This window comes from Penaeus japonicus, unplaced genomic scaffold (assembly GCF_977035675.1).
Source record: "Penaeus japonicus unplaced genomic scaffold, GWHDUDI00000001_assembly GWHDUDI00000021, whole genome shotgun sequence".
Classification (NCBI taxonomy): Eukaryota; Metazoa; Arthropoda; class Malacostraca; order Decapoda; family Penaeidae; genus Penaeus; species Penaeus japonicus.
This window is the reverse complement of record NW_028234423.1, coordinates 32377478-32392477: the sequence shown is the minus strand read 5'-3', so window position 1 is coordinate 32392477 and position 15000 is coordinate 32377478. Positions and strand designations below refer to the sequence as shown.

General features: G+C 37.9%; 2 protein-coding genes across 6 annotated transcripts in view; one reads left to right on the top strand and one right to left on the bottom strand.

Moving 5' to 3' along the window:
- Positions 1-6774, bottom strand: part of LOC122243011 (ribonuclease P protein subunit Rpp21) — a 14833-nt gene extending 8059 nt beyond the window's left edge. Inside the window, exons 1-4 of one of the 2 annotated variants that reach the window (XM_086549008.1) lie at positions 6154-6774; positions 2665-2798; positions 836-962; positions 252-428 (exon numbers count right to left, since the gene is read on the bottom strand). In XM_086549008.1, the coding sequence (XP_086405134.1) occupies positions 252-428; positions 836-962; positions 2665-2798; positions 6154-6200 (485 nt within the window). In that variant the 5' untranslated portion in view covers positions 6201-6774. Of the gene's footprint in view, positions 1-251; positions 429-835; positions 963-2664; positions 2799-6050; positions 6074-6153 lie in introns of those variants that run through there. The other variant, XM_086549009.1, reaches the window with a different exon arrangement.
- Positions 6775-7277: 503 nt separating this feature from the next.
- LOC122243010 (protein RER1) overlaps positions 7278-15000 on the top strand; it is a 20533-nt gene continuing 12810 nt past the window's right edge. Inside the window, exons 1-4 of one of the 4 annotated variants that reach the window (XM_086549012.1) lie at positions 7278-7434; positions 11005-11086; positions 12291-12495; positions 12802-12932. In XM_086549012.1, coding sequence (XP_086405138.1) covers positions 11006-11086; positions 12291-12495; positions 12802-12932 — 417 coding nt within the window. In that variant the 5' untranslated portion in view covers positions 7278-7434; position 11005. Of the gene's footprint in view, positions 7435-7538; positions 7684-11004; positions 11087-11926; positions 12087-12290; positions 12496-12801; positions 12933-15000 lie in introns of those variants that run through there. The other 3 variants (XM_086549014.1, XM_043000474.2, XM_086549011.1) reach the window with 3 other exon arrangements.

Here is a 15000-nt window from a genome sequence, read left to right as displayed (position 1 = left end):
GCATATTACAAAAATCGCCGTCTGTGGACGGTGCCCATCGGTATCGGGTTAATGATGGACTTATGGAAAAATATTGTTTGGGCTAGTCTGCACTACCCAGAGGGCGGAGAAAACCCTCTCCCCTATCCCTCTAATTCTTAGCTGGTGCCGCTAGTGTCATAGACCGCCCGCCCTGACGACTAGTTAGGTCTTTAGGCACCCCGTCCGCAATGGGTTAATATAAGATATCTTTAAATGCAGTTGAAACTCACCTTACAAGGTAGGTTCTATGCAACTCTCCGATAGGTATCAAAGCATCAAGATTGCGTGCTGTGCATTGGGACAAATCTGATTCTGGTTTGATGACAGCTAAACGGTACAGGTATGTTCTCCCAACTGCATCAAATCTCGCATGAAAAGTTGGAGGAACATGAACAGTTTTATGGACTCTGTAATACAAGCAGAAACATTTAAATAGAATACAATGTAAAACTGCTTCAAAATTTCTAGTTAACCCTAAACTCTGCAATTCCTCAACCGATCGCTGAATCCCAGTCATAGCACTGGCCAAATTTTCATATTTCACAAACAGTAAATCTGGTCTTTGAAGGTTGGAGAGACTGATCTTACCCACCAGGAAATGTCTCTCTCGTAATGATACGAGAGACACAAGACATAGAAAATCCAAGGTAACTTGACTATTTTTCCTTTGCTCATTATCTTTTGTGTCCTTGAATAAATCTGGCTTCTCAGGCTAGATCTAGATCACCTGGTCTTTAGGGATTGCGTTTACCGTTTATATAGAGCAAAGATGGTCCTATATTAAATTATTAAACAAATAATCACAAATGCTCACCTGATGTCAGCTTTTGTCTTCTGGAAAAAGCGATTTACACCAATAGTAATGTATTCTGGTTCATATGGATGGTGAGGGGGAAGCCGTTCTAGGTCCACATGGAGAGTATTGCATAATGCATGGACACCTGCAAGACACCAAATCAATTAAATAACTGTAGAGTAAAATAATAAACAAAATATGAACTGAACAAAATAAGATTAATAATAAGTACAAGAAAGAGTATGAGTAAGACTAAGGTGAAAGTAAACAAATGGTGAATAAATGCATTTTCTTCCTATCTATCCTGCAAGATCTTTCATCCAGACAACCTACTAAGTGTGAGGAATTATGAACAGCAACTCCATAACCTTACACCCACTAGCAACCATCTTTCATGCTTCCCCAACCTACCAAGATGTCAATAATTGATAAATGCATGCATCTTCAACCCTTCTTCATTACTGACAAATTTAATCTGGATAAAAAAATATATATACCCATCTATGAGTGGTATTAAGGGTTAAAGAAAGGTGCTTTGATTATGGATGCAGGTGGATAGTGAGAGTGTCTAGAACATCTGTCCATTTTCATATCTTGCTCCTGGAGGTGTGTCCATTGCCTCTATATCAAAATAATCCTCAAAGTAATACTACTCTTGTGCATCATGATATTCCACTAGAAGTTTAGACCAACAGACCACAAAAAAGAAAAAAGCAATTCCACCGTCCCTTTCCCCCGGGTAGCTTTCTGTGGCCTTAAGGCTGGAGAAAAGAGGCCAAACATGGCATATTTACTGGTTCACAATTACTACACTTCATTCATACTCAAATGGAGGAAGGCAAACAGCCGTTACTTGAATGGGGCAACTCTGCATGAAGGCGAAATTTAACAATATCCTCAATCAAAGCAACTTGGTCTTTAGGGGCTAATGGTACAAATAGCTCCTCTCCTAACTCTCTTAAACAAGCAAAGCATGATATCAAAGATGCCATCTTCACGAATGTAACAGGAAATATCAGACATGAGTGAAAAAAAAGATTCATGCTTGCAGTTTTCCTGCATAATGACTGCCATCATCATGTTTCATAAGTTTATCAAAATTATTTGTCATACATAAAATTAATTACTATTACCTGTGACATGGCACACCTTTACATCTTTTCAATTGAAATATTGTGTAAAGCTAAAGAGGATCCACTAAATCTGCCCTTCTCATTTTTTCTCTTCTTTTACTATCCACACTAAAAGCCAACACAGCCACAGTCCGATGTTTTCTACTATAGAACGGAGATCTAACACTTCTTTATTCTCTACAAACCTCTACAATTCCTTAACCCTTCAGCTATGGGCATATACTTCCGCACTGCATTTTTTTTTGTTCAACATACAGGTTTTTTTCCTTTCAGTTGTTTAATTAATGCATCATTTAAAATGATGATTAGGATAATTTTAGATTAATATGTAGATTAATAAATAATATTATAACTTAAGTCTAGAAAATAACAGATAACACAAAAACTTAAGGTGCCCAGCTGAGGTTGAGCATCTTAACCCTTTGGCTGCGGTATTTTTCAATAAGTTTATACAGCCTTGTGTCAGTATTATCATATATGGCCCAGCCCATCCGGGTCTAGGCTTATTGCTTGCCTTGACAGCAAATGATGCTATCCACAACAAATGGGTTAAGATGTGGGCCATCTCGGAAGGGTTAACCAATTTCAAACAACAATTACAGCATTGTAAAATTCAACATCACAAATGACACTATATCACTTCTTGACAAAAACTATTGAATCTCTTCAACCTGCACAATCCTAAAATAAAACAACAAGAAAATTCATCATCACCAGCATCAGTGCGACTTGAGATGTAGAGTGTTGGGTGGTTAGCTGGACGCAGGTGGATTAAGGCCTTCTCTAGCAGTCCATGCACACTGCATGCTTTCCCATTCAGCCCTTCATCAAGTTGTTTCTGGACACCCCTACACATAAAAAATAGTAGATATTGGCAAAAGCAGTAATAAGTAGAAGATTAACTTTAACAAACAAATTCAAAATAGATAAATATATACAAATATGCATATCTTTAAAAATAAGAATTAATTATAATTGTCTTATCCTCTCATTGGGTCAGAAAGTTTCATGATTAGAAAAAAAAAAAGAAGTTAATGCTAAAATGTAAAATCTTGGGAAGTGAAAAGATGCCCAAGGTGTGGAGAAGTGTACGGATACAGGTTTTAAAGAAAAGGGTAATGTGTACTGCTGTAGTAACTATAGAGACAAAGTTAAGGAGCCACAGCATGTTACAGGGAAGAGTAGTGGAAGCTAGACTGAGAGGAAAATTACAGTTTTATACCTAGAAAGAGCTCTGCAGATGCTACATTTGCTTTGAGTGTGTTGTTGGAGAAGTAAAGAGAAAGCCTGGAGTTGTTTATGGATTGGGAGAAATGTGATGGTGGTGCAGGATATGTATGAAGACAGCATGTGAGCAGTGAGGTGTAGGAATGAATGGACGGGTTCAAGGTGAAGTTGCATTGTTCAAAGTAGCGGAGACTTTGTTAGAAAGGTGAAGAAATGAGTGCGGGCAGGCTAGAGCATGTAGAGAAGAGTAGCAGGAGTGCTTTGTGACTGAAGGGTATCTGCAAAAAGGAAGCAGAATGTCTACAAGAGGAAGTGGTGTAGCAACACGTGACTGGCATAATGACATGGATGGAAAGGTATGATCTTGGCAAAAAAAAAAAAAAAAAAAAAAAAAAAAAAAAAAAAATCATCATCATCATCATCATCAATTGCTGCTCAGATCTAAACCTGACTATGCCTGCTCCTGTGCTAAATCATTTTATTGTTGTTTCTGCTCCCTAATAAAAAGATAAACATAAGTCTGTGTTGGCCCACTGCAAAAAGAGACCTTTTCATACAGGTCTCCCTGGACCAACAAAACCCTTATGCTGGTAGTGACCTGTTTACTCCAATAATGCTGAATAGGTTAAACAAGTGAAGCATTTTGAATTACATCATACACACTGGGTCTGTGCAATGTCATTCATGTCTATAATGTCTTACAAAAGTTCTTATCACTTCCTAGGGAAGTAGTTCACACCCAACACACTCTGAATCTATGGTACAACTATCAAAGGGAAAACACTCACACTTTTACATAGATGACTGGCCAATAAATTGCACACACAGGAACATAGAAATGGTCAAGAGCTAATAACTTAACATAACTGAATCTTGAATAAATCCTGAAATAACTGGTTTATTTGTAGGGGAAAGGAGACCAGAGTACAAGGGAGGAAAGGGGAGAGAGGCTGTCGACAATGACGACAGACAAGAAGATTGTGGCATTTTTTTTCTGGTGATGACCACTACCTCTGGTATCATTAATCTGTCTCTATATTTGCATAAAATGTTGCTAGTTTTGCAGAGATAGAATGGTATTTATTTGCTGATTTGCAAAAAAATTAAACTGGGGTGAATGGTAACATTAACCTGATGATCCAAAAGGTGTGTGTTTTCTGTATTGACTCCACTATGGCATTTACACTGTCAATGCAACCAGGAAGTTTATAATCAATTAAACAACAAATCCAAGATTTATCCTGCCAGAATGTACATGTATTCACCATCACTAATATACCTCCTGTATCGGAAACCATGGATTCACTAGGGAACATGAAAGCACTTTGATAGACTAGTCCATCTAAGGGTAGTTCTCATTGGCTGTTGAATAAACAAGCACTAATCATTTTTTTTTTTTTCTGATAGATGGAACTTTCCCAAAATATGTGCACAACAGGTAAAACAAAAGCACTTTAGTTGGTTGCAGGATGAAGGTCTATGAACCTGATCTACTTTAAGCCTCTTAACCTGTTACTATCGGGGCCCAGAGTGTTGGGAAAAGGGATGGAATCCCAGGTATATCCACTTTATATGAGTGGTATAAGGTGAGAGCAATCCATTGGTACTAATATCATGAAAATAAACAATATAGCACTATTCTGAAATTTTATCTTCTATTCTAACCTCATCTTATCCTGAATTCCCACAGGTTCCCTAAATCTATTATTCAGAGAAAGGGAGGGAGGGGGGGGGGCTGCTATAATAAAAATAACCCTGATAAAACATAAAAGATTCAGTGAAAGCTGTGGATTTCATGCAATAAAACATAGTGCCTGTTTGAGAGAGAATAACTGCCCTTTGGTGCATAACCAAAACAAAATTCTTAATATATATCCAAACAAGACTTTAAAGACATACATAGAAGAAAAACCAAGTAAAGAGGCAGTCCCAGCTCTGTTGGCCTTTTCCAGAGCACAAAGGAGAGGACTTGGTGTTACACTGTCCAGTCCTGAAGGATTCCACATCACTAACTAATCCATCAACAGACGTCCATGATAAAGAAAGAGTAAGTAAAACAGAAGGAATTGAATGCATAATAATAATAATCGTTGGTAAATACTCAGAATAGTACCGTGTCGCTAATTGCTACGAATCTGGTATTTAAATATGGTGAGTATGACCTGCAATTCGACCCCTATAACCCCCAATCTCGGTCCCGACAGCAGGGGAGGGCATGGAGACCAGGCAAATTCCAGAGTAAATTAACAAGAATAATAGGTAATTACACATTCGCCCCCAGGACCCTCCTCCCCTTTTCGGAGCACTTCGTGCTACTGACCTTGGCCAACCTATTCTTATTGTACACGGCAGGAAAGAGCCTAACCTTAGCTAGGCGTCAGTCTGTCTTAGTGCTGCGCAGTTCCCCAAAAGCCTAGTGGGTAAATAGCACGAGTTGCTTCAATTAGGAGGTACATGGGGGTTTTGCTAAGGCATATGTCCACCCTAAATAGGGTTAGGTAGATCATCGTAAATGGCATGAAGAGTTCCAACAAGGAGGGGGTCCAGGGGGGCAAAACCCCCTTGTCTAAGACAAGCATCAACCCTAGGTAAGGGTAGGTAGGTAGATAGCATCATAGTGTATTTTGGGTTATCTATGTGCATATCATCTATTATTATCATTCCTATTTTCCTCGCAATTTCCCTGGACTCCCTGCTGGGCCCCTGGACCGGGAGATGGGGTCTGAGGGTCGAATCGCGGGTCACACTCGCCCTATCTGAGGAATAGAGCACAGGAATCCTTCGAGGCTTCCCTGAGGTTACACCAATCAACCGAAACAAAAAATCAAGCTTTACACACAGTAGGAAAAGAAAAAATAACAAAAAACACGAACACTCGCATCCGACATCTCGACTTTCAAAAAATCCCGAGAACCTCGTAGCTCCATTTCTTCACAAAACCACCATTAATAAGAGCAAAAAGGCTAATCCACCCACCTGAGATTGGTGCCACAGTAACCCAGAGTCAACAGGAACCTCCTCATGAAATGTTGCCAAAAATGCGCTTACATAACACGTGCTGAAGTGTGCGAAAGTGCGCAACCTTTGCCGCGACGTTCGGCTCCCGATTTGACTCTTTTTTAGCTTCTATTTTTGATGTTTGGAGTGTCTCTCTAGGTTTTAATTTTTACTGTGAGATGCCGAGAGGTTTTGCTTTCCTTTCATTCAGCTATGATCTTTTTTTCTTCCTTGCGGTGATTATATTATTTGTTTTTGTTTATCTTTTTTTATATTTTTGCAAATTTGGATGCGAGGCGCTTTCATGTTGTTGTTGTTTTTCTTTTTATCGTGGCTATATTATGTAATTGGCTTCCTTTTGAGGAAGCCAATTGATAAATGAGCGGATTGCTATTGATAAATCCTTATACAAATATTTATGTATTAATTAATTTTTATTTTTTTGTAAAACACTTGGAGGTGAAACTTTTAAGTTTTGCTTTAATCACACTCTCGTATAGCCATTTTTCACTAGTACTTATCACTATTTCTTGACACGGGATTTTCTGCTGTGTTCCTTATCTTATTTCCATTTAATCCGTTAAAAAGAAAGGAATTTCTGGAAATAGATAGTGAGAGCAGAAGAGAGGATGAGGATAAGATTTAAACCGAAAGTTGATAGACCTAAAGAAGAGAGTTTCTTGGGGGGAAATATTTAAAGCAATGATAATAAAATAGATAAATGAAAATCGCAAGAAATATGTTTGATGACTACATATGGAGATAGAAAGCTCATATAAAAGGGATGGTGAACCTAAATCTGTGGGATAAGAGATCTGACGACGATGATGCCAAGGTATAATGAAATGGATAGATAATATTACGTAGATGAGACTGAAAATGCTTAATTGCTAAACGAAAAGAGGAGTAGGAGAAAAAAACAGGAAAGAATAGGTCATGCAGACGACGCTCAGCTGATCCCGCCATGACACCCGGACATGACGTCATCCCTCGATGCCAAATAACTCTCACATTGGCACCTAATTACGAATGGAACACAATTTTGACATATCAACATAAATAATATTTAATATATACCTAATATAAACTAATTGAGGATTGGGTGTACCGTTAATTACGAGAAAAACACTTCTAAGGAATGACGCAATCCGACACATGGCAACAGCGGCTTCTAAGACACGTCCTTTCCGGTGTGTCTTGAAAGGTGAAGCGAAGCCGAGGATTTTATGCTAAAAGGACCGAATAAGACAAATTGTTCAGGTAAGAAGCCTTTACATGGTGACAGAGATGCGTATGCAATTATCTGCGAGGGGGGAGATAGAGAGGAAATTATGGAAATAAGGACTTAAAGGCGGTTGCTTGGGCGGCCATGACAAATTGAATGACGTTGTAACTATGACATTTCTCGTTATAATATTAGTTCAGAACATCACACGTCCTCTGGAAGTCACGGGGAATTTCTGTGCTATTATATCTTCTCATACGGATTAGTCTGAAGGTAGAAAAACAGTTAAGTGATCTATGATGGATATAATCGCCCACTTACTGTTCCTGCCTTATTTATGGCAATTACCGCACATATTTTATTAATTGCTCTGGCATATGCATTCTCTGCGCCCTCCATTTCTCTTTCCTTAGGCGCAGATGGCTTCACCTGGTGCTGATCACACTTACTGGGGTTGTTTGCTTGTTAATTGAACCTCAGTGAACTAAGCTGACTTTAAGGGCGTGACTGCAAGCACACATCTGTGTTTGTTTGTGGTTTGGGCTTTGATGTGTGATTTCTTTGTTGTTTTTGTTTTTTGTATTTCTTTAAGATATGGCCACGTTGCTGTGAGACTTGCAGCCATATTGTAAGACGTTTTCTGCATGCTGTGGCTATGTCATACGCATGTTGTGTCAGTGTCGTGTTCGTGTCATGAAAGGGGTATTCCACAGCGTAAAAGCGTGGTGTTTTTGTGTCAGTTGCTTCGGGTTTAGCAACCTTTCCAGAGTTACTATGTGTTGGATGAATAGTACTTTCCAAACGATTAATTGATAAGAAGAGCTACGGTCACAGGTAGCACTAACAAAAGATTGTTAAATTTTGTTATGTATCATTTTTTGCGCTCTCTCCTTGTTAAAAAATTGATAACCGTTTCATGAACGCGCGCTTGGTAATTTAGTCTACGCTGCATCAAAGAAAGCAGAAGGAGAGGGATCACATATTTATATATAGATCTTCCTTATTTTGTGTGTATATATACTGTACATCCATGCATATCTTGTATAAATCATATGTATAGATTTTATGTATATATATTTCATTAATATACTTTAACTTTAGCCCATTAGCAGTGGAGGGCATGATTTGCTGTAAAGGCAGAGTCGGTCATAGACGCGGATGGCACCGTGCCAGACAATGTAAACCAACCATCCTACTGCACAAATATTTATTTAAAACCACGACCAATGGGTTAAGTTCCTGATTACTGTTACCGTTCTTTTAACTTCACTCTCCTTTGAAAAATCTGTCAAAAGGTAAACAAACTCAAAATCAGCAGAGAATCGATATTTTCCTAAAAGGAATTGTAAGCCACATCTAAGACAATCATGCTCGATATATACAAATATGGTAAATTTTCTGAATAATGCTGTTACTAAATGCCACAAAAGTGGTATCATTGGATTCCTCTCACCCTCTACTACTAAGATATAGTGGATGTAATCTGTGATTTTACCCCAGTACCCCACAATCTGGGCCCCGATAGTATGGGATGATTAGTATGGAGTAGATTGGGGAAATTGTAGGGTAATATGTGAATAAATTGCATTTGTATATGACACAAGTGTACCATAGTTTCATCAGATACATGATTATTGTAAAATTAAAATGTTAAAGATGCAGTTTCAACCTGATTTACTCACCCGCATGACACAGAGGTCATGGCATGAAGCGATTTTTGGCTGTAATTTTGAATGCACTGTTTTTTTGGTATTTTTGTCTTCAAAATTCTAACCCATCAACCAACCTAACTTCATCTAGTTTTGAAGTTAGTCTTAGCAAACACACACGTTTTCATGACGCAATAGCGGTCTCAAAACTTGCTCAAGATCTCAAACTTGCGGCCACACTAACAATAAGGAAAATGAAAGTGCTATGATTGCCAATTGATCTTAGGGTAATTCTCTTTTGTTGTTGTCGGGGTTTTCGAATGCATAAGCCTAACACCTCAGGATTCTTGGGTGCACTAGCCGCGAGTCTGGGCTGTCTGCTCGCTCACCCCGAGCGCTGGCCTTGACCAAATATCTTGTCGCTTGCGTCTGACCCAAAAACCATGAAATGTGTCAGCACGTCATCCGTCATCCCATATGCTATGGGCATGTTTAGAGGTCAGATGACTTTTGTACTGCATTTTGCCTCATGTTGAAGTTACAAGCTACTCGTTCCCTCATAAGGTATATAAAAACAATCTGAATTTAATCCTTAAAGTTAACAAAGACTAATCACATTTTTTTTTTTTTCTTTCTTTCTTTCTTTCTTTCTTTTTCATTTGGGGGGGAATATGAGCAGGGCAGGCTAGGCAAAACATGTACTGGACCTGCACACATATCATTCAGGTACACTGGCAAGAATTAAACCTGTCAGTCTTGAACAGAAAAGACATTCTATAATATATTATTCACCAATTGAAGATGGGGATAGATTTGCTTGCCCTATCTCTAGGATGGGTTTTATTTCAGAGCAAGGCAGCTTCACGCAATATGCCTTGAATTTTCCCACTTTCTTTCATTCCCTCATTGTAAAACTAGAGCCATTTTTGTGTTCTCTTGTATTGAGAGACTTGTATGTGTTATATGACAAGCTCAAGCAATTTTGCACTTGACTAAAATAGTAGTATAAGGTCCATATCAGCTTATTATTTTCCTTATACTCAGTGTGATAAAAGTATTGCTGTTTTATGGGAGGACAAATAGCAACTTCATTTTTTCGTATTCATGTACTGTTATAAACAAATACAAAAAAATATAACCATCCACAATGAAGAAAACATAAGAAGGTAGGGAAGAGGAAGGCAGCTTTACTGGCACATTGTAGAAACCAGGCATGGTTTGAGTCGCCTTCCTCTTCTCATTCTGCCTGCACATCCTTCCTCGTCAGTACCCTAGAGAAAGAGGTTGGCATCTTGCTGTGTGCCATTGCCCTCTAAAGATAGTGCTTGCTGGAGACTTTGGATGGGTATCATTCAAGGCTCTTCTGCAGGTGCTAGAAGAAAGTGGTGCCACCTTGGTTTTGGATTTTAGGTTAAACCCACAGTATATAGTAATTATGATTGCAGTTGTCATCATCATTCACTCATTACTCATAGTACAGTAAAAATACAGTGATCCACTCTCCCCCAAGGTCATGTATGTCATAAAAAATCAAATAATTGAATTTAGGGAAATATTCATATATAATAGTTTTGTTTCAAGAGAGTCACCCTACAAAATTTCAGACCTAATTGATAAACAAGATTTAGAAGGTGTTGTGAATTTTTTTATTATTGTTACTTATTAGTTATTTATTTATTCTAATGTAGCATGCATCACATGCACATTTTCCCCGTTCCTCTAATATTTGGTTGGTGCCCACTGCATAAAAAAATCCCTTACTGACGACCAGTTTGCTCATTTAGGCTTCCATCCAGTCTGCTAAGAATGACTGGTCTTGTTAAACGTGTTTCTGAAAGTGTCAGTAGATTCTGACAATTTTTTAAACATAGGAAATAACAAGTACTGATAAGGTTTATGCAATGTATTTACTGCAATCTTGTCACTTGACTCATTTCTTGCTGTTTCTTGTTTCAGGATGATGCAGGACGTGTTAGAAACTAATGAAACCATCTCACAGCCAGGGCTGATCCAGAGATTAGGAACAAGCATTAGCAGGGTATGTAATGCATTCTCATACTCTCTCTCCACATCCTCCTCTAATTCTCCCTTTCCTATTGCTTTTCTCACCTCCCCTTTTATCTGTCTCTTTGTACGCCTCTCTCTCTCTCTCCTCAAAAAGTAAGAAATTTCTTATTATATCATATATCAGCATAATTCATATTTGTTAATTTCATTATGAATGATTCAAGTAAAATTGTATTGATGGGAGTTTTGCAAACTTTCTAGCACAGTACCCTAAAAAATGTCTTAGCAGTGCAAGACATATGAAATGAAAAGACATGTTTAGGAGTCTGGATGAAGGAAGAAGAAAGAAGAATGTCAGGTAGCCTATTCTGCATAACTGCCTATAAGTTCTGTATATCATCTAGTATCAGCTTTCTTATCATGGAACATTGATCTGGCTATCTCTTGTTTAGCTCCTAATGTATTGATTGTTATGCAAGAATCATGACTTTGCAGAATTGTTGTGTACTAAAAAATAGATTTGAATAACATTGTATTTTTCTCAAGTGATAACAAAGTTTTTTTAGCTTGTGGCATAATTCTAGTAATAGCTCATTTAATCTCATACAAGCTTATAAAGGTACAAGACCATGGTGTATATCTGAACCTTAGAGAGCTGATGATTGAGCAGAGTAATATTCAAGGTGAACAAGTGAAACAAATTGTGGTTAATCACAGATAGTTTACAGACTGGAGATAAGAAGATTATTTCTGTGACACAAATACTCAAGAAGCTATGGATCTTGATTGCGTGATATGTAAACACCCTAATCTTGACTGTTTTCGTAATTTTATCACAGAAAGATCAAAGTTAAAGGGAGCAGTCACTCATCTTGGGAATTTGTAGATAGTATGAGTTATGGTACAAAGCTTCTGAGCCACTCATTTCAATGCTCAAGATAGACACTGTAATCATGCGGCGGAATTATAGTACAAGTGTTTACAAGGGCCATGAAAAACAAACATTATTCACTCCTAAAGGACTGTATTTTGTAAGTTGGTAATTCCAGTATCCAATTTTATTGTGAAGTTATCTGTATTGAATAGTTTTTGTGCTATTATATAGTTGTGCTGAAGGTAGAAGTGTTGTGTCTACGTATGTTAGTAAGGGAAAAAGGATTTAGAATATTATAATATTTTATTTCATTTTGTTTTGAGTTTTGCCTTTTGTTGAGATATTTTCATCTTTTTTTCAGCTATACCAACATTATTTGGACAAATGGACACCACACACAGCTTCACGATGGGTGTTCACGTTCGTATTGATCGTCGGGTTCTTGTTACGAATAATGTTAAGGCAAGGATGGTACATTGTCTGCTATGCCCTGGGTATCTACCACTTAAATCTGTTCCTTGCCTTCCTCACTCCAAAGATTGACCCAGCATTTGCACAGGATGATGGTAAGTGTGAAGGGAAGACAGTACTATGTAGAAGGGGCTTGGCTTGAATATAGATAAGATGTTTGGACACTTAATATGTTGATGCTCATATGCATAACAGGTGTAGTAAATTTAAGTTTTGTGTGAAGGGTATAACCTTTTCAAGTCTAACGTTTTACCGTCTGGGGCTAGCCAAGTTGCTTTGTGTTTTATAACAGATTTCAACATTTCTTTTTTGTTCCTTTTCTTCCTTTACTTGCATATATTATATCTTAGAGATTTGCAATTCGTTGTCTTATTTTTTTCTTCATCTGTGTCTGATGCAAGATGATGGACCAAGTCTCCCCACCAAAGCAAACGAGGAGTTCCGTCCATTCATGCGACGACTTCCAGAATTCAAGTTCTGGTACAGTGTGACCAAGTCAACTTTAATTGCCTTTATCTGCACCTTCTTCCAGGTAAGAGGCAAAAGGCCAAGAAGTTTTTTTTCCTCTTTTTACATGCTTCTGTTGTATGGTAATTATTTTTTTTATTTTTATATTTTTTATATATTTTATAATATATTTATTGTGATTGTGTTTACAATATTTTCTTACTCTTTCACTTCTTTGACTGTATACTTTATCATATTTTTGTTTTTAGTGAGATATTTTAATTAGTTTTTGATATTTATATATATATATATATATTGTGAGTTTTTTATATTATTTACTATTTATTTCGATTGTTTATATTTATTTTATTTATTTTTTTTTTTTTATGTTTTTTATTACGTGATTTTTAGAGATTCGCATTTTTTGTTTTTGTCTTATACTTTAGTGTGTTTTTGTGATATATATTTAGTGTGAGATTTACGTTGTTGTTTGTATTTTTATTTTGGTCACACGTGGATTTTTATGTTAGAGTTTAGATTGAGGTTATTAGTGAGATTTAGGGTTTGTTATTTTTTTGTGTTAGAGTATATTTAGTTGTGTGTTAGTGAGTTTTTTTTAGTTTTGTGTTAGATATTGTTGTTATTGATTGTGTGATTTGTTAGTTTGATTTGTATGTGAGTGTTATTTATTTGTGTCTATTGTTTTGTGTATATTTTTTGTGAGTGTGAGAGTTTGATGTGTTTTAGAGTGTTTTATAGGTTTGTGATAGTTTGTTTGATTGGAGTGGATTTTTTGAGAGTGTTTGTGAGGGAGTTATTGTTAGTGTTTGTTTTGTGTTGTGATTTTTAGTCTTGTTTTGGAGAGTGTTTGATGATTTGTGTTTATTGTGTGCTTTGTGTGAGTGTGTGAGTGTTTGTGGGTGTTTGTTATTTGTGAGTGAGTTTTAGTTCGTGAGTGGTGTGGATTAGTAATTTAGGAGAGTGTTAGAGCGAGATGAATATATATGAGATTGTTTTTGTGGGTGTGTTATTTGTGTTTGAGTGTGATTTTTTGATTGTGAGTGTGTGAGAGTTTGTGAGTGTGTGAGTGGGGGGGGGGGGGGGGGGTGGGGTGTTGGTGTGTGTTTGGGGGGGTGTGAATGGTGGAGGTGTTTGGGGGGGTTTATTGAGTGGGGGTGTGTTGGGGGTTGTGTGGTGGGGGTAGCGCTTGGGTGTTGTGTTGGTGTGTGTGTGTGTGTGTGGGGGTGTGTGTTGGTTGTTTGTGGGTGTCATGTGGGTGGGTGTGTGTGGGTGGGTGGGTGGGTGGGGTGGGTGGTTGGGAGGGTGAGGTGGTGGTGTGTGTGTGGGTGGGTGGTGGGTGGGAGTGGTAAATGTGTGTGTGTGTGCGTGAGTGTGTGTGTGTGTGTGTGTGTGTTTGTGTGTGTGTGTGTGTGGGGAGTGTGTTGTGGGTGTGTTTGTGTGTGTGTGGTGTTTTGTGTGTGTGTGTGTGTGTGTGTGGTGTTTGTGTGTGTTTTGTGTGTGTTATGTGTGTGTGTTTGTGTGTGTGCTGTTTGTGTGAGTGTGTGTGTGTTTTTTTTGTGTGTGTATGTGTTGTGTGTGTGGGTGGTGTGTGGGTGAGTGTGGGTGTCGTGTGTTTGTGTGGGCGTGTGTGTTTGGGTGTGTGTGTGTGTGTGTGAGTGAGTGGTGGGTGTGTGTGTGCTGTGTGTGGAGTGGGTGTGTTGTGTTGTGTGTGCGGGTTAGTGTGTGTGTGAGTGTGTGTGGTGTGTGTGAGTGTGTGTGTGTGTTTGTGTATGTTATGTATGTATGTGTGTGTATGTATGTATGTATGTATCTCTGTGTGTGTAGGTGTGATTGTGTGTGGGTGTGTGTGTGTGTGTAAGAGTGGTATCATATATTTGTGTGTATATGTCGTTTAGTCTCTATAAGGGTGAGTATTATCTGTGTGTGTCTCAATGTGTTGTGAGTATATCTGTGTTGTGTCTTCTGGGGTGACCCGCTCGGTGTTCGCTCACTCTATCAATCCCATCTCTCTCAACTAATACTACCACTCTTTATCTAACTCACTCTCTCTAATTGTGTTGGACTAGGATTGTTTTTATTGTGTTTTATATAGTTATTTATTTAATATATATATATTTATGAATAAATATATA